Source organism: Oryzias melastigma, linkage group LG16 (assembly GCF_002922805.2).
Source record: "Oryzias melastigma strain HK-1 linkage group LG16, ASM292280v2, whole genome shotgun sequence".
Lineage (NCBI taxonomy): Eukaryota > Metazoa > Chordata > Actinopteri > Beloniformes > Adrianichthyidae > Oryzias > Oryzias melastigma.
In genome coordinates, this window is record NC_050527.1 from 17,561,963 (window position 1) to 17,585,096 (window position 23,134).

Below are 23,134 nucleotides of genomic sequence, written 5' to 3' on the forward strand. Positions count from 1 at the left end.
AGGCATGAAGCCCAATGAGGCAAATTGAATTTGTGATATTGGGCTATATAAATAAAATTGAATTGAATTGAATTGAATTGAATGAGAAACCAATGCTTCAACATGGTAATGAACACTGCAATGCAGGTCATATGCTAACTTCTTCTCCTCTTTTGTGTTTTATCAATCACCACCATCACTGCTGCTGGTATTTGACAGCAAATGTCACAGCCTCTTTCAGCAGACAACTCGAGGGGTTTCATTCTGCAGCCAGTAAAGAAGGGTGCAAATACTTTTCCATGTGGTATTACATTTTTAGCTGAAGACTAAGCCTTTTAGCCAGTTGAATGATTCCCAGCGTGATTCTTCAGATGACACATAAAGTCTGTGGTGCTCCTTTCATTCTCGATCATATCAGTGCAGCAGCCATTTGAATTCATGCGAAGACCATCCTTAGAAAAGCAGGTCTGAAACTGGTGTTAATACCCCCTCAGGTGGAGAGCAATAACACACAAAGAGAGGCACAAGCAAACACACAAACTGACTCCAACTCAGACACATGGACTACCACCTACGCACACAGACACAATAGAAACTGCCAACCACACAACACAAGCTAGACTCCAGACACACAGAAGCACACACACAAACAGACACAAATAGACACATGCAGACAATAACAAGCAAACACAGTGTTGCTGATAACTTTTGAAAAACAGCTGAAAGCAAAGGCAGCATGTGAAAGCTTCATGAGGGAATGGTGCCATCCTTTGTTAAAAATGCATCATGTTCTGAATGTTAACAAAAAGGGTGCTTGATCAACAAATTCAATACGATTAGCAATCTTCTCAAAGTGTGAGCCAATTAAGTCCAGTTGTCTGCAAAACAAAATGAGTCTTTTTTAGTGAAGTTGTCTTGCTTGTTTTGTTTCTCTTAAAGACTCGTTTATTTCAAACGAGTCACAGCCACGCTGTTGTCTGCTTTGCTATTGGTACTTCAAACCAATGAGTTATATATCACTAGAGATAACATGCTAGCTGTTGTCTATGTTGGACGCCATATTGGAATGGTATAGATGTCTGTTTACTGCTGTGTTACAATTGTACAAACAGAGCTAGAAAAACAAGAATAAAACTTTTCACTAGTAAATTATCACTGTCGGTTGATAAAGGAGAACTTCTAGAAAACATTTGAACAAGATCTGAGTGAGATGTGGCAGGATCATTGGTGTGGAGTAAGCCTGCCCCCACTTCCCATCATCCATCTGTTTACACGCTCTCCTGCTAGCTTACAGCCCCTCACAACCACAAGCTAACATTGGCAGTGTAACAAAAACGAGACGCAGAAAACTCAGCAAATGGTTCCGACCCACTTCGGTGACTCAGTTGACTCATGTCTCGTGAGTCGCAACCCACACCTGTGAGATGTGACCCCTGAGCCAGCTCACCAAAGCTTCAATGCTATTGAACACTTTAAATTGAGCATCAAAGTGCCCTTTGACATGGTGGATTCTTTTTGTCCATTGATATATATTACTGGATTGGCCCTTTTTAATTCTCTGCTATAGACAGAGACGTGCATGTTCAGACGCCATTGCTATGCATGGAGTCATGGCAGCAGAACGCTGCTGTTTCAATGGAGGACAGGCAGACATCAACCACAAAAATCGGGCTAACTCTCTCATTTCTGAACCGATTTTTATAAAATACGGCTCAAAGCTTGGGAAATGATTGATCTTGTGGTATATTTAAATATTTATTATCTATTAAGATTAATCTGTAAATAGTGCAAGAATTGCACCTTCTACTGCTACAGCTAATGCATTTCTGTCAAATGAACAGCTTCGAAATATCCGCAATTTTTGATTTTGCCTCTGTGCTAAAATCTCTATAACTGAGCTTGTAAATGCTCGTCATCCAAGTCCAGAAAGGAGGGAGATTGATGAAGTTCAATGGTACGAATGACTGAGAAAGTTTAGTAACAGTCTTTTCCCTAATAAAACTCCAAAAGTGCTAAAAAATCCCCACCCTTTACCACATTTTAAATGAAACTACAACTTTTATTATTTTTGGATGACATACATGGTAAAAACATCTCAATTGCATTCAAATTTTACCTTCAAATAGACGATTTCATAGTACTTTGAGAATAAAGCTCCAGCTAGTATCTTTAGATGATACAAGAAAAATTTTTTAAACTTAAGAACATGGATGATAACATCAAATACACCTGCTAAACTGTTAAGATTCAAACACAGAGATAATAGCAGTAAATGTTGTGGCAGGTTAAAGTTTACATCCACAGCTCCTTCACTAACATCTGCTCTCTGCTGTGTCTATGTCACTGAGCAGAAAGCTAGCGTTAGCGCTGCATTTTCTAGTTTGGCTTCCTCTGGTCTGTGCAAGCAAGGAAGAAGCTCAACACGGATTTAGAAAATAATCTGCAAACTCAATTTCACTTTCTTAACCAAAAAAAAAAAAAGTGCAACCAACCACAATAGCACAATAGTTAACCTCATAGGCTCTTAAAGTAGCTGCATGCTACTTTGTCAGCCCAGGAATGCAGCAACGTGCATCTTGACCGCACATTTTACGTGTTGCCCACATAAATTTACATCAGTTTTTGTGCAGGTTGAGCGTGAATATGTGTGATTAACATCCGCTATGTTTAAAAAACATGAAATATTAATAAAAACATACATCTAACAACCAAACTAGCATGTTATTTGTGAGTTGCTAGCACACACTTTAGCACACAGTTCACGGTTCTCAGCCTGATTTTTCTCTATTAAAATGTGATTCCTGTCCTGTGATGATTCCTCTCCATCAGATTATTTTGTTGTCAAGGTTTTTGAAGTCGATTGCAAAAAATTGCGTCTCCTTTTGTGCTTCTTTGCGTCCTTATTGGACCTCCACGGGTTATCACTCTGAGAGTTTTGTTGAGCGGATATGTGGCAGGAGGGGCTCTGAGCGTTGACTTCTGCTGCGTCTGCTGGACTTTGGGTCACAGTTTACGAGCTGTCACTTTGCAGGTAAGCACAGAGGTTTTTGGTTTAGAGTGTCTAGCACACAAGGACCAGGACCGTTTTCTGGAGTTCTTGCGTTGTCTTTCATGTGTGTGTTCTTAAAATGACAACGTGAAGGTCTGATCGTATCAGATAATTGATTTACAGGAAGTTTGTACATTTCTGCTGTTGCAGCGCTATATTGGGGCGTGGTCTGTTGCCATCACAATGCATTGGTAGTCTGCTTTTTGTGACAAACTAAATTTAAAAACTATGGAAGCTCTAATATTTGATTAAATATTTATTTACTCGCTGAGTGAACATTGTATGTCAATATGAGGCTTTTATTATCAGAAATAAAGACTTTAGCAGAAATAAAACTGATGTGTATTTTCTGAGTGCTGGCAGCTCCGCCCTAACGTAGATGACTGGGAACTATTGATGATGTCATCGAGTGGTATTAACGTCTGAATTTAAAGATACTATTTTTCCGTAAGCCTCTGTTTGGAGGGCTAAATGTAGGGGCAGGGGAGGAATTTGGATTTGGCCATAGATCTTCTTATTGATCATATCACAAAGTTTCCCCTCCGCTTCTCTTTAAATCTGTTGGAATGTTGTTTTATCAGAGAATTGGTGAGTGGTAAACATGTGTTAGCAGACAGGTGATGAAGGCTGTAATTTCCTTATCATACGGAGAAGCAGCAGGATTCTTTTAAGCCTCGTTTCCACTGAGAGGTCCAGTACGGTCCAGTCTGGTAAGGAGTTGTACGGTACGGACCAGTTAATTCTGGTGAGTGTTTCCACTCAGTTAAACCTCTGTTCTACTGGGTGGTTTGTTTTCATGGTGCATGCGTGCTGTAGACCACTAGCATGTCTTTGCATCATTGTCATACCTCATCCAGCAGCTCATCTTTTTCTTGGTTTGTTTTTCGTACATCGTGTATACAGTGCTCCCCCCTTATTCCCTGGGGTTATGGGCCAGAGACCTCCGCAAACCCATCAATACAAAGAGGCCCTGATCTCCGTCTCACTCCCCAACCTCCCAAGAATGTCTGTTACCAATCCATACTACTCAAAAAAACTTCGGATTGTGCTTTGTAAACATTTATTAAAGGACATTGGAGTATTGCTCAACATGAAAGAATGAATGAAATGGTTTATTTCAAGCAATCAGGTAATATTACATAAAATAACATCTTACATAATAAATCACAAGTTAATCACTTAAAAGGGAGTGGGACGAAACAAACTTATATAATCGCGCCCCGGCTTAACCATACCATTTTCTCTACATGAATTATCAACATCAGGACTTACTATCACATATTTATACCCTACAAACATCCACAGACAACTCAGTTATATTAATCAGTACCATCCATCCATCCATCCATCTTCTTAACCGCTTCGTCCCTTTCGGGGTCGCGGGGGTGCTGGAGCCTATCCCGGCTACTGATGGGCGAAGGCGGGGTACACCCTGGACAGGTCGCCAGTCTGTCGCAGGGCCTCAATCACACACCCATTCACTCCCACATTCACTCCTAGGGGCAATTTAGAGTCACCAATGAACCTATGAAGCATGTTTTTGGACGGTGGGAGGAAGCCGGAGTCCCCGGTGAAAACCCACGCATGCACGGGGAGAACATGCAAACTCCACACAGAAAGGTCCCAGCCGGGAGTCGAACCGGGGCCTTCTCGCTGTGAGGCAAGAGCGCTAACCACTGCGCCACCGTGCAGCCCATTAATCAGTACCAACAATCTAAATATTCTCAGATGATTATTATCATCAAAAAAGACATTTACAATAATTAATCCATAAAATCCAAGCATATTCAGACCATCGTCACCAGGAAAAAATCACCCGCACCAACCAGCACCAAAATTCCAAAGCATATCCAGATAGTAAATAATCATCTGAACTCCCGGCACAGATCAATGCAAATTACCTTCCCTGATGACAATCATTGGTTATCAACAGAAAGAATAATCATCTACATTATTCAATGCAAAAATAAGAAGAAAAACTAAAAATATACTAATCACAAAAAAACAATTCGTGTAAACTGTGTTCAGAGGAGAAAATCAGTCATATATCACACTTTAATGTAGCCACGAGGGGGCCCAAGCCAGGGTCTCATTGTGCCGGTCCCAAGCCCGGATAAATACAGAGGGTTGTGTCAGGAAGGGCATCCGACGTAAAATCTTGCCAAATCAAATATGCGAATCAGACCTACGAAATCCATACCGGATCGGTCGAGGCCCGGGTTAACAACGACCGCCATCGGTGCTGTTCACCGACAGGGTGCTGGTGGAAATTGGACTACTGTTGGTGGAAGAAGGAGAGGAGGAAGGCGGGTTCGTAGGGAGAGAGAGAAGAGGAAAGTCACTAGTGTTGGACTGAGAGTTGGGACTTTGAATGTTGGAACTATGACAGGAAAGGGTAGAGAGTTAGTGGACATGATGCAGAGGAGAAAGGTAGACATACTGTGTGTCCAGGAGACCAGGTGGAAAGGTAGCAAGGCTAGAAGTTTAGGAGCAGGGTTCAAGTTGTTCTATCATGGTGGAGATGGGAAGAGAAATGGAGTAGGAGTTATCCTAAAGGAGGAGTTTGTTAGGAGTGTTGTGGAGGTAAAAAGAGTGTCAGATAGAGTGATGAGTCTGAAGATAGAAATGGAGGGTGTCATGTTCAATGTTGTCAGTGGGTATGCCCCACAGGTAGGATGTGAGCTGGAAGAGAAGGAGAAGTTCTGGTTGGATCTTGATGAAGTGATGATGAGCATCCCTGGAAATGAGAGAGTTGTCATTGGTGCAGATTTCAATGGTCATGTTGGTGCAGGAAACCGAGGTGATGAGGAGGTGATGGGCAGGTTTGGTATCCAGGAGAGGAATGTAGAAGGACAGATGGTGGTTGATTTTGCAAAAAAGATGGAAATGGCGATAGTGAATACATTCTTTGAGAAGAGACAGGAACATAGAGTGACCTATAAGAGTGGAGGTAGAAGCACACAGATAGACTACATCTTGTGTAGACGGTGTAATCTGAAGGAGATCAGTGACTGTAAAGTAGTGGTTGGTGAGAGTGTTTCCAGACAGCACAGGATGGTGGTGTGTAGAATGACTCTGGTGGTGAAGAAGATGAAGAAAGAGAGGGCAAAGGCAGAGAAGAGGACAAACTGGTGGAAGCTGAAAAAAGAAGATTGTTGCATGACTTTTAAGAAACAGTTGAAACAGGCTCTGGGTGGTCAGGAGGTACTCCCAGATGACTGGATAACTACAGCTAATGTGATCAGGGAGACAGGTAGGAGTGTACTTGGTGTGTCATCAGGAAAGAGAGTTGATAAGGAGACTTGGTGGTGGAATGAGGAGGTGCAGGAGTGTATACGGAGTAAGAGACTAGCTAAGAAGAAGTGGGACACTGAGAGGACTGAGGAGAGTAGACAGGAGTACAGGGAGATGCAGCGTAAGGTGAAAGTAGAGGTGTCAAAGGCCAAACAAAGAGCTTATGATGACTTGTACGCTAGGTTGGGTAGTAAGGAGGGAGAGACTGACCTGTACAGACTAGCAAGGCAGAGAGATCGAGATGGGAAGGACATGCAGCAGGTTAGGGTGATCAAGGATAGGAATGGTAATGTGGTGACAGGTGTCAGTGGTGTAATGGAAAGATGGAAAGAATACTTTGAAGAGTTGATGAATGAAGAGAATGAGAGAGAACAAAGAGTAGAAGAGGTGACGGTTGTGGAGCAGGAAGTAAGAAAGATTAGTAAAGGTGAAGTGAGAGGGGCTTTGAAGAGGATGAAGAGTGGAAAGGCACTTGGTCCTGATGATATACCTGTGGAGGTATGGAAGTGTCTAGGAGAGATGGCAGTGGAGTTTTTGACCGGGTTGTTCAACAGGATCTTAGGTGGTGAGAAGATGCCTGAGGAATGGAGGAGAAGTGTGATGGTGCCCATTTTTAAGAATAAGGGAGATGTGCAGAGTTGTGGTAACTACAGAGGAATAAAGCTGATGAGCCATACAATGAAGGTGTGGGAAAGAGTAGTGGAAGCCAGACTAAGAGCAGAAGTGAACATTTGTGAGCAGCAGTATGGTTTCATGCCAAGAAAGAGCACTACAGATGCAACATTTGCTTTGAGGATGTTGATAGAGAAGTACAGAGAAGGTCAGAGAGAGCTCCACTGTGTCTTTGTAGATCTGGAGAAAGCTTATGACAGAGTGCCCAGAGAGGAACTATGGTATTGTATGAGGAAGTCTGGAGTGACAGAGAAGTATGTCCGAGCAGTGCAGGACATGTATGAGGGCTGTAAGACAGTGGTGAGGTGTGCTGTAGGGGTGACAGAGGAGTTCAAGGTGGAGGTGGGATTACATCAGGGATCAGCTCTGAGCCCCTTCCTGTTTGCAATGGTGATGGACAGACTGACGGATGAGGTTAGACAGGAATCACCATGGACTATGATGTTTGCAGATGATATTGTGATTTGTAGTGAGAGCAGGGAACAGGTGGAGGTGGAGTTAGAGAGGTGGAGGTTTGCCCTGGAAAGGAGAGGAATGAAGGTTAGCCGCAGTAAGACAGAGTACATGTGTGTGAATGAGAGGAACCAGAGTGGAAGAGTGAGGTTACAGGGAGAAGAGATAAAGAAGGTGGAGGAGTTTAAGTATTTAGGGTCAACAGTACAGAGTAATGGAGAGTGTGGAAAAGAAGTGAAGAGGAGAGTGCAAGCAGGTTGGAATGGGTGGAGAAAAGTGTCAGGTGTGATGTGTGACAGAAGAGTTTCAGCACAAATGAAAGGAAAGGTGTACAAGACTGTGGTGAGACCAGCCATGTTGTTTGGACTAGAAACAGTGGGACTGAAGAAAAGACAGGAAGCAGAGCTGGAGGTAGCAGAGATGAAGATGCTGAGGTTCTCTTTGGGAGTGACCAGGATGGATAGGATCAGGAATGAATACATCAGAGGGACAGCACATGTTAGAGGTTTTGGAGATAAAGTCAGAGAGGCCAGACTGAGATGGTTTGGACATGTTCAGAGGAGAGACAGTGAATATATTGGTAGAAGGATGCTGAGTCTAGAGCTGCCAGGAAAGAGGTCTAGAGGAAGACCAAAGAGGAGGTTTATGGATGCAGTGAATGAAGACATGAAGGTGGCTGGTGTTAGAGTGGAGGATGCTGAAGACAGGCTTAGATGGAGGAAACTGATTCACTGTGGCGACCCCTGAAGGGAAGAGCCGAAAGGAAAAGAAGAAGTAATCGATCACAATTTAGGAGAAAGAAGGAAAAAGAAAAAAAAAATCTAGAATATGTGCAGAATTAGTGATGCATCACAGGTTAGGAAACCAAGACTATCCACAGATTTAAGGCCATGTAATCCTTCTTAACGTCGTTGTTATGACTGCAGACTGTCCTACAGCTGGTATGAGTGAATTGTCCTCAAGGTCAGCTGAAAATCAGGTCAAAGTTCACCTTCAGAAGTGGTAGATTCTGGGCGTTGTTTTCTTGAAATCATATTTCACACTTATTTTGCATCAATTAAAGGCTCAGACATCCATAATCCCACAGTTCGTGAAGTCTTTTATGCTTTTGATCTCCAGTGGTTCAGTCAGGTCTGGTGGACCGAGTGGTTTGACAAAGATCCTGGAGTTCTGCAACCAAGTTCCTTGGTTCTGTTTTCTCTTCTGTTGGAGTGTACTGTGTTTTGCTATATCGGCGTGATAGTTTGACAGATGATCATTTAGATAAAGAGCCGAACCCTTCAGGTGTTTTCGTTGTTTCATCAGAGCTATCTTGTGCTTTTGATTCACAAACCTGATCAGGATCACTTCTTTATCCAAATTCTTTCTCTGAGAAAGCGGATGACAGACCTCAACAGTATTTAGATCAAAGGAAATCAATTTAGATGTGAGAAATAATCCAATTTGATTCTCCACAGACTCATTAGCATCTCCAACAGCTCTGTTAGCGTCCGTGCTAACATTAGTTGCACCAGGCCGAGTCCGAGGTTTGAATTGACGTCCAGTGAGAATGATGTTGTTCATTCTTACTTGTTGATCCACGTCGTTCATTGTTCTCTCCAGGAGATCTTGCTGATTATCTCGTTGTTTGCTACGTGCCTTTTCCTGTCGGAAATCTTCCACGGGTTGTAGCAGTGGTGATAGCTTAGCATCAAGCTCCATCTGTGTTGATATGTTAGCATTCATTAGAAGCAGTGGAATTAGTTTAGACTGGATGTTGGCTAGTGCAGCTTTAAGCTCCATCAAGTCGGCTTCCAGATTTTTCTTCTGTCCCATGTTGAACTCTCCTTATTGCAGAATTATTGCTGTTTTGCAGTAGCTTTGTGATCACAGTTGCTTGTAAATGAATTTTGAAAAGACGAAGAGTTGAGGAGAGTTGAAGACACGCATCTGCTTGCTCGTGAACCGGAAAAGAGTTTTTTTTTATCCAGAACAATAAACTGTGAATTTTTCACGAGGACTGTCACTGCGTCTCTCTGTGCTGTAAAAAAAGAAAAAAAACGTGTGTTTCCTTCTGCATCAGTTAAGTGCAAGAGCACATCTCTGTATCCAGAATGATCTGGTTTCATCCATAATAAACACCTGTTCTGGATGATACTTATCCACGGTTATCAGGAAATTTTGGAGCTGATTTTGGAGCTGAATCTTGGTGTGAGACTGCGAGCGCCTGAGGGTGCGTAGCGGACAGGCTGGTGTGCTTTTCAGCTGCGCTCCTTTTCATGGAAATTCCCACAGCCCTCCTGCACTTTCGGAAGTAAAAACTTCATTCCAGTGTCTTGAGTTGTCAGAGTTTTTGTGACAAAACGGAGGAGTCACATGATTGGAAAAATAAATCCACGAATAAGTGAAACCACAAATGGAGAAATGAAAATAAGCTGCAGTTACAGTTGCATTGTGCACATTATGACTAGTTTAAATGTAGAGACTATTTTGGCCAACAGGTGTGTGTGTAACTATAGAGTGTCTGTGTAGACAGGCCCCGCCCATTCTAGTTTGTTACTTAGTCCTGTTGCTTCCCTCTGTTGCCATCTTCTTCTTCCGGTCCAAAAACAAAGAAAAAATAAAATAAAATAAAACATAATCTATATAAATAAAGTTTAGCATTGAATACAACAGGGGTTAATACTCAATAAATCCCTGTTGTGACAGTAAAATCTGCCCAGAGGCTCTCAGCCCACATCTCTTTGCTCAGCTGTTGGACAGGATAAGTTAAAAAAAAATAAAATAAATAAGCAGGGTGATTCTGACAGGAATTTAATGTTGTTTGAAAGAAGATTGCCGTAAAGTGGAAAACTGAATCGCTAGCTTAGCGCTATATTGGTGCTTTCTAATGTCGTCATTTTTTGCCAATCAATGGGTGGGCTCAGCGGCCCCGCCCTGTTTTCTCTTTCTATGGACCTACAGCCGATGAGGGCCCTCAAGAGAGAAGGGTCGGAACTTTTTAATGGATCCATCTAACAATGGAAACGCTCAAAATAGCAGACCGTATTGTACTGTACCGGAGTACTCAGTGGACACGAGGCTTAGCATTTTGTGTAAAGGGGTTTCTTAAAGATCACCCCTCCAGTGAGCTTCATTTCAGAGCTTTGGCTGAATGGCTTCACTCCATATCCAATGCTACTCTATAATGGTAGGAAGATCCTTTGTAATTTATTGTTTTGGAAAATTTCTAATATTTTTAAACCAATGAAATGTCACAAAGAATAAAATATAAAAGCTAATTTAAACAGTTCAATAAACAAATTTTAATTAGATAAAATCATCAGATATTATGAGCAGTATAAATAAAAAATACTGATATTTACAGAGACTCTTTGGACAGGTTGCTCTGGTTTGTGATCATTTTCTTATCCACATACAAGTGAAATGCTACAGATGCTTCAAATATCATGGAACACATGGCTCTGAACAGCAGGGATGTGAAGCTTTGTTGATCTGCTTTGCTTCATGTCTTCACTGCTTCAATGCTGGAAGCTTCTGTGAAGCACTGAGTTACTAATACTTATAACTTCTGTGTTCTGTAAAAATGAAGGACAAACTAGAGGACCGAACCGTCAGAAAATAGATCCGTGATCAGGGCACTGCAGGACCTGCAACTCAGGTGTATGGATAGTTTTTTTTGGTCCTGCACTGAATATAGGTTGACTGAAGTGAGTTAGCATGCTGAAGCTGTTACAGAAAACATTTTCAGAGCAGGTGTTGTAACAGAAGAAAGGAAGCTCTACATCTCTTCTCACAGACTGAAATTCAACTTTACATTTCTCATTTTTCAGGTTCAGCAGGAGTTGTGGGCTAGACTCTGGCTAAACATGCATCTAAACCCCAGTATGTGAAATGGTAGACAAATATGAGCATAAAGTGAGGGAAACGCTAGACTTACCCATATGTTTGCTGAGAGGGAACTTAAACAGTGAGATGCATATTCTGAGCCAACTTAGATGACAGTTGCTGCTTTTCTTTCCCTTATGTAATCATATTGCCAGTAACATTGGAAAAGGTGAGTGAGTTAACCATAAAATTGTTGGGCTGAGGCTACATAAGAGCCCAAAAATGTTAAAGTTAACATACATTTTACCTCTTCTTTTTCTTCAAACAGCAGTTAAAGCCAGGACCCCGTATTAGTAGGGCCAGTTTTCTGATTTTCTAAATTGTGGATTCAGTCCCAAAAGAACAATTGATCAAAACCTTATCTGAAGATTTTAAAGTGATGACTCAGTGAGGGAGACATCCTCCTAGTGTCCCACATACCTGGTTAATTTCCAATAATGAAGGATAAAATATTTTTAAAAAGCACCAGAGTCAGTGTGAAAACATTTTTACTGTTGTGACTGACCAGAGTAAAGCCAGACACTCACAACTGCTCAGCTTAACCCAAAATGACCTTTAAAGGAGGTTTTGATCTGAGAGCAAGAGCTGCTTCGAGGGTATTAAAGGTTTTTAAAAAAGGCCAATACATCCAGGTAACACATACACGCTGTTATTAGCAATATACAGAAAAGAACCAGTGTTGCATCAGTCAGTCCCTGAAACCAAGTGATTTTAAATCTTTGCCACTGCCTACAGTAGGAAGATGAATATAGAATATCCATCCATCCATCCATTCTTAACTCCTGTATCCCCTTCAGGGTAACTGGGTGACTCACTCACACATAGGAACACTTTAGAATAATCAATGGACCATGTTTTAGGAACATGGGAGGAAGTGGGAGTGCTCAGAGAAAACCCATCCACGCACCGGGAGACCATCACCTTCTCACAGAAAAGTCCCAGCCTGGGTTTGGATCTTCTCACGGTGAAGCAAGAGCACAAACCACTGGTTTCTCCTCAGTTAATAACGCACACTTGGTGTGGGACAGGGTTAAGTAACCCTTCACCCTCCTGTGGTGTACACTGAGATGCTTCCATCCAAAAGAAAACATGCTGAGCTTTAAAAAAATAAAATAAAGTGCACAGTTATTGTGCAAAATTAGATCTGTGAGAAAAAGCTCCAGTTTGACCCTGTTGCTATTTCCCCTGTAATTACTGTGTAGATAAGGCAATAATATTTTGTAATGATAATGCATGTATCTGTATAAACCTTGTGGATACTGTTCGACAAGTGGTGGGTAACCTGAAGACCCATGGGTATACACAGAAGATTCAAATCATAGTTATTTTATCAATACATGTATTTACAGGTTGTGTCAGAATTCACCTCTATTCGGTGCACTGAATTGGGCGTTTGCCATTTTGTTGGGGTGTCCAAATCTGTAATTCCAAAATCTAAAGCCCTGAGAATTTTACAGAAGTCTCTGTGAAAAACCAGTGTGCATCAGCGCTGACTGATATTGACCACAATCCATTGCACATAAAAATGTCTTCTTTATAAGTTGCCTAAGTGTATATAATCAGAATGTGTTTTCTGGTGTTTTTAGATTTTTATGTTACTTATTTATACTTTTAAACCTTTAGCTCTTGTTTTATTGTTTTTTGAGCTTTGAAAGTGTGGCGTCTTGTTTGATTAAGGTCGTTTTTTGGCAACATATGAATTAATAAACTATGATTAACTATAAACAGAGAGACAGCAACATGAAACAGCAGCTTTCAGCCTCACTGTCGGATAAGTCCAACACTGATGAAATGTTCAGATTGCTCTCAACAGCTTTTAATTAAAAGCTTCCTTCCTTATGATAGTCCAAAAACATAAAATCTCTAACCCTATAGTCTTTCTTTACTGCTGGGAGTGATCTACAAGCAGGAGGGAGACATCACAATGAAGCAAATCGATAGGTTGAGTTCAGTATAGGATTGGGCACTCATTTCTAGGTTAATCTGTAATTGTATAGCTCTACATCCACAAGCCCACATTTGCACACACCAGCTCAGTTGCCTTGCGGTAGAGTGTCCGCCCTGAGATTGGAAGATTGTGAGTTCAAGTCCCAGCCAAGTCATACCAAAGACTCTAAAGATGGGACCCAGTGTTGTATTGGGGAGTTAAACCACCAAATGTTTCCAAAGCGCGGCTGTGTCTGCAGCTCACCACTACCCCAAGGGATGAGTCAAATGTGGAGAGTAAATTTCACAGACCTAGGTGTGTGACAAATTATGAGACTTTAACTTAACACAGGGGTAGGGAACTCTGGTCCTCAAGAGCCACCTTCCTGCATGTTTTCCAATATACCCTGCACTGGCATGTTCTTATTGGCTGGACACACCTGAACCAGGTAATTGTTTGAGTCCCTACTCATGACTGATTACCTGGTTCAGGTGTGTTCAGCCCTGTTATCTGTTATGTCATCCACCGCTCGTTACATAGTACAGACAACATTCTTATATATATATATATATTTATGTCATAAGGATGTACACACATATATATGTACATCCTTATTACATATTACTTAAATCAAACTTTATTTGTAGAGAACTTTTTCCAATGAAAGTGCTTCACATGAAACATTTTCCAACTGACAAGCAAGAAAAAAAATGTGTATATGTATATATATATATATATATATATATATATATATATATATATATATATATAAGGGATGCAACAATATTCACTATAAAACCGAACCGTTTAAAAACGCAAGTGGTCCCGCCTTTTTCATTGACCATCACCAGTGTTGGGCACCAAAATTCAGTTCCAAGTAGGAACCGCTATGATTTATGCCGTTCTACTGAAACTGAAAGAAGCTGCTGCAATTAGTTTCATTGAAGGTCTGTTTGTCTTAGGAAATGTCACCCACTTCTACTCTGTTCAGTATGCTGAAGTTCTAGTCAATCCTTCCGCCTTTCCTGTGATAGTGGGCGGGCTCATATAAGACTGTTGACGGGGCGACCACGAGCACGCACTTGAATGTCTGGCTGCATTTCACAGCAGATCACAGAAGTTTGACAGGCCGCTGCGTCGCATCAGCCAATCAGGAACTCAGCTTTTGACACATCACGTTTTCAGTGACCCGATCAGCGGATAAAATACTAATCTAATACGAGCGTTTTTGTCCTGTTGCGGCTCGGTGGCTGTCTGGCTGTGGCCAGCCTTCGGACTTCAGTGGAGCTCGCTCAATACGCCGGCAGACAGCTGCTGTGGGGAGGGGGCAGCCTGCTGGGGTCTCCTGAACTGTGATGTTTTACTTATTTTCGTCGAGACAATAATAAAAAAGCTCTCCACCCCCCCACCCCCCCCACCCCAGGTTAATGCTGGACAACCTTCAAGCTCAGTCACAGAGACACAGAAGCAGTGGAAGCGGGTGTCATCTAGACCCCCCCGCCCGAGTAAGATCAAAGCCCCGGTAACCCTGCAAACACTGCGTCCCCTCAGCCGCGGTGTCTAGCTTAGGATCACATGTTTGACAGGCGGCGAGCAGCGAAATCACAGTAAAAGAGTGGCGGGCGACCGGTTTGCGGCTCAGAGGTTGGGAGCTCTGATTTAATAGGAACAGCACGTCAAAAAAATGACCACACCCATAATGTCAATTTTTGACACAGAGGTCTTAACCCTGCATCAATATGTGACTTAGGGGATGAGAATGTGTTGATTTGGGAATATGTAGCCATTAAATTTTGTTACTGAAGTACCAAAATTGGCACAGATTAGGAACCAAAACCAAAGAACCGCTTTGGCACTAGAACCAAAAAAAAAACCCAATCAGTGGCCAAAATTAATCATCACACACCTCAGACAATCAAAAATAATCCACAGACACATGGAAAGTGAGCTCACATGCCTGGTCTGTGTGTGTTGGTGACACTACCATCATTCATCTTTTCCTTGGCATCAGTAGTGTGAGTAGAAGACAGATCCTAAAGCAATGCCAAGGCATTTTGCACAAAACTATTCATTTCTCATGCCTGCTAAGTGAAAAAAGTCATATTTAATGTAATACTTCTCATGTCCCAACCCCTGAACACACCACGGAATCAAGAGTTTGGTGTTTTGTTGACAACTGCTGATCTAAGACCTTCAATACGATCAAAAGACTGTTGACCCAAGTAGGCTCAGCTAAGCATGTTTTAAGTGAAGAGCTGTTATTTCTTGAAGTGACATGTTACCTGGCTATGACAAACAGCACACAACTGACACCCAAGTAAGCCAGCAGAATATACATCCAGATATCAGGCGAAAGAGGGCTGAGGAAGGAGAAGACCCCGGGGTTGGTCCCATTTGGCTTGCGGTACAGGATACTTATCCCCAGCGTCATGAAGGGCTTAGAGAAGTCTATAACCTTCTCACGCACGTATGTGATGGCAAGGGGAGCCACTGCCAGATCAGCTCTCTGGAAAAACAAGAGAAAAGGAAAGCAGGCTTAAATTACATCAAAGGAAACATTTAGAAGCAATCAAATTAAGAAAAATGAATCTTTACACACTCCAGAGTCTGTCTAAAAGCACTTAGCAAGAAATTTAGGGCAGTTTTTTCCATCTCTTCCATCCCCTAATATTCGAACGACACTTCACTGTCAGTTTAAATCAAAGCTATGTCTTATGTGCTTCAAAGTGAGACAGATGAGGAGGACCTTTTGGGGAAAAGAATGATGCATGTTATTCTCTCTCTACACAAACAAAAAGGAAACCAGTTTAAGGTAACTGAGATTATACTGTGATTTATATATGAACAGATGACATAAAATCCAAAGCAGTTCACTGTTTATTAACTGATGAGAAAACCTGAGAAAAAAAGGTGGAGCAGAAAAATCTTAATCTGGTAAAGGTAAGCAGATTGTTGGCCAGAAATCAAATGCAATCATTTAAAAATGGAAAGCAAGAAGGACTACTAATCATCTTTTTCAGTCTGGGGCTTTGCGCAAAGTCTCACCCTATGGGGTCAACGACCGTCAGCAAAAGTCCCAGAACCACTCAGGGGACCAAAGGAATGACCTGCAGAGAGCTGGGACCAAGGTAAACTATGGGAACACACTACGCTGTCAGGTGTAGTGTGTTCCTGATGGTAGCAGGAACAGCTACCTGATGGTAGAACACGCTGATGATGGTGTGTTCTTCTCCTTCCAAACATTCTTCACTTCTCTTGGGTTCCTGGCATTTGTCTAGTTTCTAATTTTATTTTCCTTTTTATTCTAGTGTCTCATGCCCCTTCTTCTTGATGTTACCATCATTTGGTACTGTGACATCCACCACAAGAGTTTTCCTGTGTTCTTCATCCACCATCTAGTTGGTTAATCATTACCATCCTGTCAGTCTGTATCTGGAAGTTCTACAGGACCTTTACTTTCTCGTTCTTTTCAACTACAAGACTGTTTCTTAACAAGCTCTCACCTGGTTTACTCCTGGTCTCACCTGGTTCTACATATCTGGAGTCTAGGATACAGAGTGTAAAAATCAATGGCACCATATTGGCTCCTAGTGAATATTAAAGGGGGGTTCCTTAAAGTTCAATCCTGGGTCCACTACTGTTCTGTCTTTACGTCAATGAACTCCAAAACATCTACACACAGGCTGAGTGCCAGCTGTACACTGATGACACTGTTATCTATGTCTCAGCAAAGGCTCCAGATAAGGTTGCAGAGCTGTTGAACAGACAGATGGTCAGTGTCTCAGTGGATTGAAGATAAGTGTTTAACTATAACCCTTTAATGCAAACAAGGGTAAAAAAGGACTGGACTGAGTTTTCATTTGTTATATATTTGCAATAAATTAATATTATCATTCATTAGTTAAGTATTCCCTAATTAACTTGATTTCTTACTTTTTGAGTAAAAACTGTTTTTGTATCTCTACCTCTCTAATGCGTAACATGGGTCTAAAATAACCCATTTTGATTTTCTGTTATTTCATGCGTGGCTCAGTATTTACAGGACATAACTTTCAAATAAATTACATTTCATTATGTGTTTTTCCATGTATGTCATAAGGCATATGTCTAAAATTATTCTAACATTACCTAAGATCATTTTTGATATAATTGTGAACTGTATCATATTCTCTGCACTATAAACTGCACTTAAAGCCTAAGCTTTTTTCAAAAAATTGTCCATACACCTTATAATTCGCTGAGCCTTTTGTTTGTACCAAGTTCCAAAATCTGTCAAATGTTCTTGTGAAACTTTGAAAAGTCTCCGCTCGATTGACTGTCGGACCATTTCTCACTGACACAGCAGCGGCGAGCCCTCGGACGATCACGCTGTGCACATTTTGAGGGGAACAGGTGAGTCACAGACAGTAATTCTGGTAAGTCATGTTCTTGGGAAACTATGTGGATGGCGATAAAGTTAACACATCTCAAGTTACTGCAGACACGCACCTTAGTGCAACAAACGCATAAGATCAGCCAGCATTTCAGAGCTATCACGCACGCGCAGTCCTGAAAACACGCAGAGGATTTGTCTGGCAGCGTTCCTTTGTTCAGTCAAGAGACGTTACTACGTCCTGTGTCATCTGTTTCCCCACTCAGGTGAAACTATGATGGAGCATGCGTCTGAGTTTGAGCTTTCTGGAGAGTCCGCGCTCTCCACATGCAAGGTTGCGTGCAATGTCAAACTTTGTGCACAATTTTTCAGAATGTGACTCTGTGCAAGTCACTGGGATTCAGCCCTGCTCAATAAGTGTTTGATTACGCTCCACAAAGTGCCATTCAGGTCCTATAAGACAGGTTCCCGGTGCCACCAGAGGAAAAGCAGAAATGTGTAACTGTGTTAGTGGGAGCAATGAATGACAGACGGCACACACTTTTACTAAAGACTGGGAGGCAGCTCCTGAATATGTGAATGCTGTTTGGACAGTCTCTGCTTTAACTAAAATCTTCTTCTTTTCCTTCCGGCTTTTCCCTTCAAGGGTCGCCACAGCGAATCAGTTTCCTCCATCTAAGCCTGTCTTCAGCATCCTCCACTCTAACACCAGCCACCTTCATGTCTTCATTCACTGCATCCATAAACCTCCTCTTTGGTCTTCCTCTAGACCTCTTTCCTGGCAGCTCTAGACTCAGCATCCTTCTACCAATATATTCACTGTCTCTCCTCTGAACATGTCCAAACCATCTCAGTCTGGCCTCTCTGACTTTATCTCCAAAACCTCTAACATGTGCTGTCCCTCTGATGTATTCATTCCTGATCCTATCCATCCTGGTCACTCCCAAAGAGAACCTCAGCATCTTCATCTCTGCTACCTCCAGCTCTGCTTCCTGTCTTTTCTTCAGTCCCACTGTTTCTAGTCCAAACAACATGGCTGGTCTCACCACAGTCTTGTACACCTTTCCTTTCATTTGTGCTGAAACTCTTCTGTCACACATCACACCTGACACTTTTCTCCACCCATTCCAACCTGCTTGCACTCTCCTCTTCACTTCTTTTCCACACTCTCCATTACTCTGTACTGTTGACCCTAAATACTTAAACTCCTCCCCCTTCTTTATCTCTTCTCCCTGTAACCTCACTCTTCCACTCTGGTTCCTCTCATTCACACACATGTACTCTGTCTTACTGCGGCTAACCTTCATTCCTCTCCTTTCCAGGGCAAACCTCCACCTCTCTAACTCCACCTCCACCTGTTCCCTGCTCTCACTACAAATCACAATATCATCTGCAAACATCATAGTCCATGGTGATTCCTGTCTAACCTCATCCGTCAGTCTGTCCATCACCATTGCAAACAGGAAGGGGCTCAGAGCTGATCCCTGATGTAATCCCACCTCCACCTTGAACTCCTCTGTCACCCCTACAGCACACCTCACCACTGTCTTACAGCCCTCATACATGTCCTGCACTGCTCGGACATACTTCTCTGTCACTCCAGACTTCCTCATACAATACCATAGTTCCTCTCTGGGCACTCTGTCATAAGCTTTCTCCAGATCTACAAAGACACAGTGGAGCTCTCTCTGACCTTCTCTGTACTTCTCTATCAACATCCTCAAAGCAAATGTTGCATCTGTAGTGCTCTTTCTTGGCATGAAACCATACTGCTGCTCACAAATGTTCACTTCTGCTCTTAGTCTGGCTTCCACTACTCTTTCCCACACCTTCATTGTATGGCTCATCAGCTTTATTCCTCTGTAGTTACCACAACTCTGCACATCTCCCTTATTCTTAAAAATGGGCACCATCACACTTCTCCTCCATTCCTCAGGCATCTTCTCACCACCTAAGATCCTGTTGAACAACCCGGTCAAAAACTCCACTGCCATCTCTCCTAGACACTTCCATACCTCCACAGGTATATCATCAGGACCAAGAGCCTTTCCACTCTTCATCCTCTTCAAAGCCCCTCTCACTTCACCTTTACTAATCTTTCTTACTTCCTGCTCCACAACCGTCACCTCTTCTACTCTTTGTTCTCTCTCATTCTCTTCATTCATCAACTCTTCAAAGTATTCTTTCCATCTTTCCATTACACCACTGACACCTGTCACCACATTACCATTCCTATCCTTGATCACCCTAACCTGCTGCATGTCCTTCCCATCTCGATCTCTCTGCCTTGCTAGTCTGTACAGGTCAGTCTCTCCCTCCTTACTACCCAACCTAGCGTACAAGTCATCATAAGCTCTTTGTTTGGCCTTTGACACCTCTACTTTCACCTTACGCTGCATCTCCCTGTACTCCTGTCTACTCTCCTCAGTCCTCTCAGTGTCCCACTTCTTCTTAGCTAGTCTCTTACTCCGTATACACTCCTGCACCTCCTCATTCCACCACCAAGTCTCCTTATCAACTCTCTTTCCTGATGACACACCAAGTACACTCCTACCTGTCTCCCTGATCACATTAGCTGTAGTTATCCAGTCATCTGGGAGTACCTCCTGACCACCCAGAGCCTGTTTCAACTGTTTCTTAAAAGTCATGCAACAATCTTCTTTTTTCAGCTTCCACCAGTTTGTCCTCTTCTCTGCCTTTGCCCTCTCTTTCTTCATCTTCTTCACCACCAGAGTCATTCTACACACCACCATCCTGTGCTGTCTGGAAACACTCTCACCAACCACTACTTTACAGTCACTGATCTCCTTCAGATTACACCGTCTACACAAGATGTAGTCTATCTGTGTGCTTCTACCTCCGCTCTTATAGGTCACTCTATGTTCCTGTCTCTTCTCAAAGAATGTATTCACTATCGCCATTTCCATCTTTTTTGCAAAATCAACCACCATCTGTCCTTCTACATTCCTCTCCTGGATACCAAACCTGCCCATCACCTCCTCCTCACCTCGGTTTCCTGCACCAACATGACCATTGAAATCTGCACCAATGACAACTCTCTCATTTCCAGGGATGCTCATCATCACTTCATCAAGATCCAACCAGAACTTCTCCTTCTCTTCCAGCTCACATCCTACCTGTGGGGCATACCCACTAACAACATTGAACATGACACCCTCCATTTCTATCTTCAGACTCATCACTCTATCTGACACTCTTTTTACCTCCACAACACTCCTAACAAACTCCTCCTTTAGGATAACTCCTACTCCATTTCTCTTCCCATCTCCACCATGATAGAACAACTTGAACCCTGCTCCTAAACTTCTAGCCTTGCTACCTTTCCACCTGGTCTCCTGGACACACAGTATGTCTACCTTTCTCCTCTGCATCATGTCCACTAACTCTCTACCCTTTCCTGTCATAGTTCCAACATTCAAAGTCCCAACTCTCAGTCCAACACTAGTGACTTTCCTCTTCTCTCTCTCCCTACGAACCCGCCTTCCTCCTCTCCTTCTTCCACCAACAGTAGTCCAATTTCCACCGGCACCCTGTCGGTGAACAGCACCGATGGCGGTCATTGTTAACCCGGGCCTCGACCGATCCGGTATGGATTTTGTAGATCTGATTCGCATATTTGATTTGGCAAGATTTTACGTCGGATGCCCTTCCTGACACAACTCTCTGTATTTATCCGGGCTTGGGACCGGCACAATGAGACCCTGGCTTGGGCCCCTCGTGGCTACATTAACTCCGCTTTAACTAAAATAATAATAATAATAATCATAGTAATAATGGATTGGATTTATCTGCGCTTTTCCAGACGCTCAAAGCGCTTACAATGAGTATCCATAATTCATTCACTCCTCTTTTATAGTTGCTGATGGTAAACTACTGATGTACCCACAGCTGTCCTGGAGCAGACAAACATGTTATGTTATCAGAGGTATGTGTCACAAAATAGAAATAAACATGTTGCAATTAAAGACATGTTTTTGGCCCAACTTGAAATAATATTACTTTAAAACAAATATTATTATTATAGTATTAAATTATTGTATTAAAATCCCACTTAAACAACTGGGTCATTTTTGACCCATGTATGTAAATTTGATGTAGCAATATAAACAAAAACATTTTTGTCCAGAAAGTATGAAAGAAAAAATGGAAATAATAATCTGTATTAATACAAAACAAGATATATAAAGAAAACTTTATATTTATATTTTATTTATATTCAACAATAATAATCTATATATTTCAAAAGATCTAACAAAAGTACCCTATGCAATTCTGAACACACATAGAAAACAAGTGTGGGTCATTTTTTACCCATGTTGGTCATTAGAAGGGGTGTGAATATGTTGTGGATCAAAGGGATAATTATCCCAAAACTGGTTAAATGTGTTTTTCATTACGATCAAAACCCACAGATAACTTTCAGATACAAATTCATTGTCAACCAATCCACAACATTGATGAATTTAAATATCTGGGAGTGTTTTTTTCACATTTAGCATTTGATGCCCATATAAAAACTGTTCAGACTAACATGAATTTTCCTACTCATCATTGTCTGGAGACAGGTCAGTCAGTCAGCAATGAAATGTGTATTTTTTTTTTTTTTATAGACAAACTCTAAAAGTCCTGGACCAAAAGCCAATGAAATGGCACCACTGTTGAATTTTAGAAAAGCACAATTTATTAAGTTTTGAAAATTGTATAAAATACTTTTTTAGAAGTTAGTGGTAAAGTAAAACAATGTCTTATGTCTAATCAAGCCGGAGAACATTAGAGCCATTATTTTGCCAGTGTTTTAATGTGATTGTTAAGGATTATATGTATTTTGTTGTCGATTTTTGTGTCTCTGTTGCTTGTTGTTTTTTTTAATATATTCTCAGGGATCTGGTCTGCATATTACGTGTTAGCTAGATGGCCTGTGGACATGGCATCAGTTGCATTTGAAACTGTAACAATGTTTTTTGTTCTGTCCCTTTTAAATAAATGAATTTACCAAAAAAAAAATAAAATAAATAAAAAATAAATAAAAAAAAACCTTCGGAGGCGTTTTCCACTTTGACCTTGGGATTTCCAGTCCATATTCCACACATATGTACTTGATGAGGTGGTCATGATAAAAAGGTAGTGTGGTCAACCTCTGATTGGAAGTTGCAGGTTTGGTTCCCACCTTAGTTGCCCTTGTGTCAAAGCATCCTTGGGCAAGACACTGTACCCTAAATTGCTCCAGATGATAATAGGTTGGTCTCAGTATTTGGCAGTGATGCTGCCATCCGTGTGTGATTGGGTGTGTGCATAGAGAATTGCTCCTGCATGGAGAAATGTCATCAGCTGTTTCAGAAGCGGTCCAAAAAAATCTGATATGCTGAAGAAGATAATCGTGGAAGGTAATTATCATCTGGAGCAGGCGTTTATTATGTGACGAATGAGGAGGCGCACGCTCCTGGTTTAAGGCACAGAGAGGCCGAGTGACTCCTCATCTCCATCATAAAGTATGCTGCTG

At 41.8% G+C, this 23,134-nt stretch overlaps 1 protein-coding gene across 3 annotated transcripts in view; it reads right to left on the reverse strand.

Annotated features, from left to right (window-relative positions):
• Nucleotides 1–23,134, reverse strand: part of grik2 (glutamate receptor, ionotropic, kainate 2) — a 382,659-nt gene that overhangs the window by 99,585 nt on the left and 259,940 nt on the right. For all 3 annotated transcript variants that reach the window (XM_024267614.2, XM_024267615.2, XM_036215863.1), the window contains one exon: nucleotides 15,524–15,747. In XM_024267614.2, coding sequence (XP_024123382.1) covers nucleotides 15,524–15,747 — 224 coding nt within the window. The remainder of the gene's footprint in view (nucleotides 1–15,523; nucleotides 15,748–23,134) is intronic.